A 5,702-nucleotide genomic window follows, 5' to 3' on the forward strand; every position below is an offset into this window, starting at 1 on the left:
CTGCACGAATTCTTTCTGTTGAACCTGATCAGGTGTGTGTGTGTCCCTCGAGCCGAGCGGCGGCGGGACGACGGGGAAACACACACATTAATCTGATCTAACAGATTAATGTGACCGAGGTGGATCAATATGAGCAGCTCAGACGTGATGAAACCAAACTTCAACACGTGACCGTCCCGAACCAAACTGCACCTGCACGAACCGCCTTCACCTCACCACGTCCCACAGGTGGACATCCCACAGGTGAACGTCCCACAGGTGAACGTCCCACCAGGTGAACGTCCCACAGGTGAACGTCCCACCAGGTGAATGTCCCAACAGGTAAACGTCCCGCCAGGTGAACGTCCCAACAGGTGAACGTCCCGCCAGGTGAGCATCCCACCAGGTGAGCGTCCCACAGGTGAACATCCCACCAGGTGAGCGTCCCACCAGGTGAACGTCCCACCAGGTGAGCGTCCCACAGGTGAGCGTCCCACAGGTGAACGTCCCACCAGGTGAACGTCCCACAGGTGAACGTCCCAACAGGTGAACGTCCCAACAGGTGAACGTCCCGCCAGGTGAGCGTCCCACCAGGTGAGCGTCCCACAGGTGAACATCCCACCAGGTGAGCGTCCCACCAGGTGAACGTCCCACCAGGTGAGCGTCCCACAGGTGAGCGTCCCACCAGGTGAACGTCCCACCAGGTGAGCGTCCCACAGGTGAGCGTCCCACAGGTGAACGTCCCACCAGGTGAGCGTCCCACCAGGTGAGCGTCCCACAGGTGAGCGTCCCACAGGGGAACGTCCCACCAGGTGAACGTCCCAACAGGTGAACGTCCCACCAGGTGAACGTCCCAACAGGTGAACGTCCCACAGGTGAGCGTCCCGCAGCTCTACAGTGTGAGCACACACTGCTCCAGAAAAATAAAAGCTTTGATCTTGTTGGCGAGAGGCTTCTCAACACGTTTGTTTTGGCAACTGTCAAATCTCTCCAGTGAAAACTTCAGATTTTTTATATTCATTTATTTTACTGCTGAATCTTTAAGTAGCTCAAGCTTTGGATACCAAGCTGCATAATTCTGTACTGAGAAACACCTCCCACACACACACACGCACGCACACACACACATACACACACACACACAGACTGGGTTCACCTCTTGTGTATTTAATGCAGTTTAAAGGGGCAGTCAGTGAAGGTTTTCTCTGCCGTGAGCAGATCTGTGTGAGGCTGCATGGATTATTGATCACAGATGATTTCTGACTTTCCAAACTTTTTTCCGGCTCCGTGCTCCGGAAAGCAGAGCTGAGCTGAACATCACATCATCATATCATTATCGTCCTGTTGCCTTCTGAGATTTCACATCCTGCATGATCATATCTACACATCAGATTTAGAGACCGCTCTGCCTCGGATCAATAAAACTCTTTATCACGTCACTGCATTTCCAGCTGGTATCATGATGCTGCTTTTTGAAGAAAGCTCAGTTTTCCCTGTTTTACACTTAAAATGTCAAACAGGTGTGAGCCCATAGTCACATCATCACTATCGTGATATTTCACATAAATATCAAGGTATCAATTTTTGTCTAACTTTCCATTCATTGGACTTTGAAAACCCAATCACCTGATTGATTTCTGCTGAAATTTAGCAGTTGAGCTTGCAGATGTGTGCTGATGTGTTGCCACGTTACTGCGTGTGCTCACCTCTGCACGCCGGGACAACACAGAATTCATGTTTGTATGTTGGTGAGTTGAAATTTTTCAAATGAAGTGAAAAATTTGCGTCCGTATTCACACAAAGTCCACAAAGCAACACACAGTAAGGTGGTCACTTTGTTTTTGGTGTTGTTGTAATTCCTCCGGTTGGCACTAGAGGGCAGTGAAATTTACTAACTGCCCCTTTAAAGTCTTGGCTGGTGGCTGGACAGCATCACCATGAAACTATTTATCATGTCTCTCACACACACACACACACACACACACACTAATACTGTTGACGAAGCAGGCTATGGAATGAAGCATCAACAGTGTGCAACACACACACACACACACACACACACACACACACACACACACACACACACACACACACACACACACACACACACACACACACACTACCCTGAGTCACATGCTCACTAATGCAGCGTAGCGACACGTCAGGCTCAAACACAGGCTCAGGCTCGGGCTCGGGCTCGGGCCAATTAAAAAAAAAAAAAAGGGGGGATGGTAACATTATGGGCTGTTACTATTTAAACCAGTCTGCCATGACAGGGGGCGGAGCTATGGGCGGAGCCTGGCAGGGCGCTCAGTTTTTTTTTAATGTTGCAGGACCCAGAGGGAGGAGCTGGTAAAAAAGTGGTGTTCTTGCTGTGGGCTGAAGCCGTTCAAACTGTCATTTCAACACCGTCGCTACAAAAATGATAAAATACCTCAAACTGAATGAAAGCCGTTAGCTTTGTGGCTAAGCTAATGATGCTAACGTGCTGGCGCCAGGCAGAAAATCAAGTTTTACACTAAAACAGTTTGACACTGAGAGCCGTGTTCACCTCCATAACGCCTCCAGACCTCGGCTGTTTGTGCCGGCCGTGCGGCTACGCAGCATCACACACTCACCGACAACATCCTCCCCTCCTAAAAAACACTACGTTTAAATACACAGCTCTGATATTTATCAAGTGTCTAGAAGCCGATGAAGGATCACTGCCTTTTGGATCGGGCCGAGGGGCTCGGCCGCCGCTCGCACGGCGACACGCCGCCCCTCCGGTTTGGTCACTTTGACGATCAGCTGACACGCCGTCCCTCAGGTCACCTCAGCTTCAGATTTCTTTAGCAGTGTGCGAGTTATTTCCTGGGAAAGTATTTCTTACATTATTTACACCGTACACTGCTGTGGGAACAACAGCAGGCGCTGCTTGCTGCCAGCATCTTAAGTTACAAACTTGAGGAGGTAAAGTTTAAACCTTCTTTAGTTTAAAGAAGGTAAAAGAGTCTGGCTTGAGGAGGAGCAGCGGCTGCTGCTCTGTCAGGGTTTCATGGTGTTTTGTCCCTGAAAACCCTTCAAACTCGCTCTTTTTTGCTGAGAAGCAGCCAGAACTGATTTTTTTAAGACGTTAAAGTCGTGTGGCTGAACTGAGGCGCTCTAACTGGAGAACTGTAGCTCAGGTTACTTCAAGTCTTCCCTTAAGTTTTTTTTTTTTTTTTTTTCAACTGTCAAAACTTAAGGGATGAAACTTCATGTGTCTTTATGTATTTTTTCACTTTCAGCTTAAGATTTCAGCTCCAGTGGTTTTACGCAGCTCGCTGCAGCTACATGGATGTTTGAGTAAAAACTAACTTAAGATGTGTGCAAGCGGCCCGCGTCGCCCTCGCTCACACAGCAGTGAAGCTTTTCACTGTTCAAACTCCTGAACACGTCCTTCAGTCGCTGGACATTTACTTTAACGTGGAGAAACAGCAGGATCTAATACTTTTTATGCTTCAGCAAAGAAAAGTCTCTTCTCTGATAATTGACTCTCCCAGCTGATCCACCAACAACCTTCAGGTGACAAACCTTTAAACCGTCGGTTTGATTTCATTTTTTCCCCAAATGAAGGGCCAGGTGGGCGGCGATATGAAGGACAAAACATGTAGAGCTTTCTTTTTTCTTTTTGTAAATCAAACTGGTGACCACCATGGCAGTGTCAGCAGTGTTTCAGTTTTCACACATCAGAGTTGGGATGCCGGCTCTTGGGCAGCGCCACCCAGACTTGTGACTGGAAGGTTGTTGGATTGAATCTGGGAGGAAAACTCTGGATAAAGACTAAAAAGACAAATAAGGGTTAAATAATGAATGGGGGTCTGTATGAATCAGACTGAGAGGCTTGATAAATATGGATTAGTGTCCCCACGGTGACGGACCCACACTGACTGGAATCTAGAGCAGGGACATGCAAAAAAGCTCCACAGAAAGTCATGGTAAAGCATTATAAAATATACAGAATTATACCTAAAATATATTAGAGAAAAATATTTTTGGGATATTTCTTTTTGAATGTATACAACAACCCAAAAAACCTATCTTGGCTTAGCATTATATCATAAATACCTGCATGTTTAAATACAAATTGTAGTTAAAAGTTGTCTCCCACTTTAAGACTATAGTATTTTGGTAGTTTGGTGCAGAGTGGAAGCCAGCTGCACACAGTCCAGTAGCACTTTGCTGAAACCTGGACAGAGCGAGCAAATCTTCAGTCTGCCTGATATCTACTGTTAGAAACGACATTTCTGAGAACGCTTAGTTCTCTCTTAGTTTTTGCTCAAGTGTGCGCGGAGTGGAAGACTGGCGGAGTCGATCCTGTCGGTTCCTGCCGTGCCAAACCAAACGGCCCGCAGGCGACTGCTTCAGACCGAACTCGACGAAGACAAAGCCACAGCTAAAACTGGCCGCTGATTTTACAAACCTCAGATTTCAAAGCCCACCTCCTGTCCCAACCAGTGTTAGATTCTCTAAACCACACCAAACCCTTCAACTGCTGCCGGCCTTCTCTTAGAAACCACCAAAATTCATCGGCCTCTCTAGTGTTAACGAGTTTACTGCCTTCCCCCTCACACTCCCCCCTAAAATCTATAGATATCACTTAATTCTCAGTGATGAATCACCACCAGTCAGTTTTGGCTCTGGCTTTCACTATTCCTGCAGCCAATTTGCAGGCAAACACTCATCATTTTCAGACCCTTTTCTATTACAAAAAGTCTCTCTGGCTGGTAAAATAGTGAATTTGAATAGACTTGATCCACACTGTGGACAAAACAGTGAAACTGCCGCCCTGCTAACAAGGAAGAGACCGTCGTCCTTCAGCTTTAGTTTGCCTCTGATCGATTCGTAATGTAAATCCACTTCTGACGGGTTCAGCTCCCTCGCACCATTTTGCGTCCCTCGTTTTATTAAATCACTCCTTTACCGGGAGGGACGCAAAATGGCCGCCGAGGCGAGCTGCGGAGTCAGAGAGAGGAGCAGACGGAGACGTGTCGGGTGTCGCTGGAGTCGATGCTGTCGGATGGAGAGTCTCCTCGCCTCACGTCAAGAGCGTCTGCTTGGCGGAGGCTTCGTCCACGAGCGCCTGGACGGTGATGCTCACCTTCACCAGGCCCTTCTCCTCCAGGATGTGGTGGGGGAGACACAGCTTGTCCTGGGAAAGGGGAAGGAGAAGAGGGATGGAGGGAGGAGAAAAGGGGAGGAGGGAGCACAGGAGCAGAAGTGGAGGCAGACGAGTGAAGAACAAGACTTAGCAACAGTTGTTTTGAACGGAAGACATTTAGTGCAGTGACAAAGAGGCAAGTGTGTGTGTGTGTGTGACAATCTCCATGTTGCCGAGTCACTCAGCCTCGTCTTCAGAGTTCAAGTCTTGATTTTCTACCGACAAGGTTAAAAAAATCTGCCAGTGGGAGGAGATAATCCCAGTTTTCCAGAATCCTCTTGAATCAAGAGTCGTTTTCTTGATCCTAGATCCTAGTGGCTGATTTATACAAAAGGATAGTAGAGCCATTATAGAGAGAAATAAAAAAAATTACAGAACCAGAATAAGGGTCTGAGTCCAGAACCCCAACCTCCTCCTCAGCATCTGGACTCTGAAGAGACGTTGCTGTGACTTGGGCCGATTCAGAAGAAAACAATCTGCTGATTCTGGGTCAGATCAGCAGGATCTCCTTGTTCCTGAATCCCATGTCAGAGTAGAATCT

General features: G+C 47.8%; 1 protein-coding gene across 1 annotated transcript in view; it reads right to left on the minus strand.

Moving 5' to 3' along the window:
- LOC115379558 (uncharacterized) overlaps positions 1–5,329 on the minus strand; it is a 7,018-nt gene extending 1,689 nt beyond the window's left edge. The window contains exons 1-4 of the mRNA XM_030080266.1: positions 5,321–5,329; positions 5,043–5,152; positions 267–871; positions 1–230 (exon numbers count right to left, since the gene is read on the minus strand). The exon at positions 1–230 is cut by the window's left edge and continues 1,689 nt beyond it. Of these exons, the coding sequence (XP_029936126.1) occupies positions 208–230; positions 267–871; positions 5,043–5,152; positions 5,321–5,329 (747 nt within the window). The 3' untranslated portion in view covers positions 1–207. The remainder of the gene's footprint in view (positions 231–266; positions 872–5,042; positions 5,153–5,320) is intronic.
- Between the last annotated feature and the right edge of the window lie 373 nt (positions 5,330–5,702).

This window comes from Myripristis murdjan, chromosome 21, assembly GCF_902150065.1.
Source record: "Myripristis murdjan chromosome 21, fMyrMur1.1, whole genome shotgun sequence".
In the NCBI taxonomy this organism is placed as follows: domain Eukaryota; kingdom Metazoa; phylum Chordata; class Actinopteri; order Holocentriformes; family Holocentridae; genus Myripristis; species Myripristis murdjan.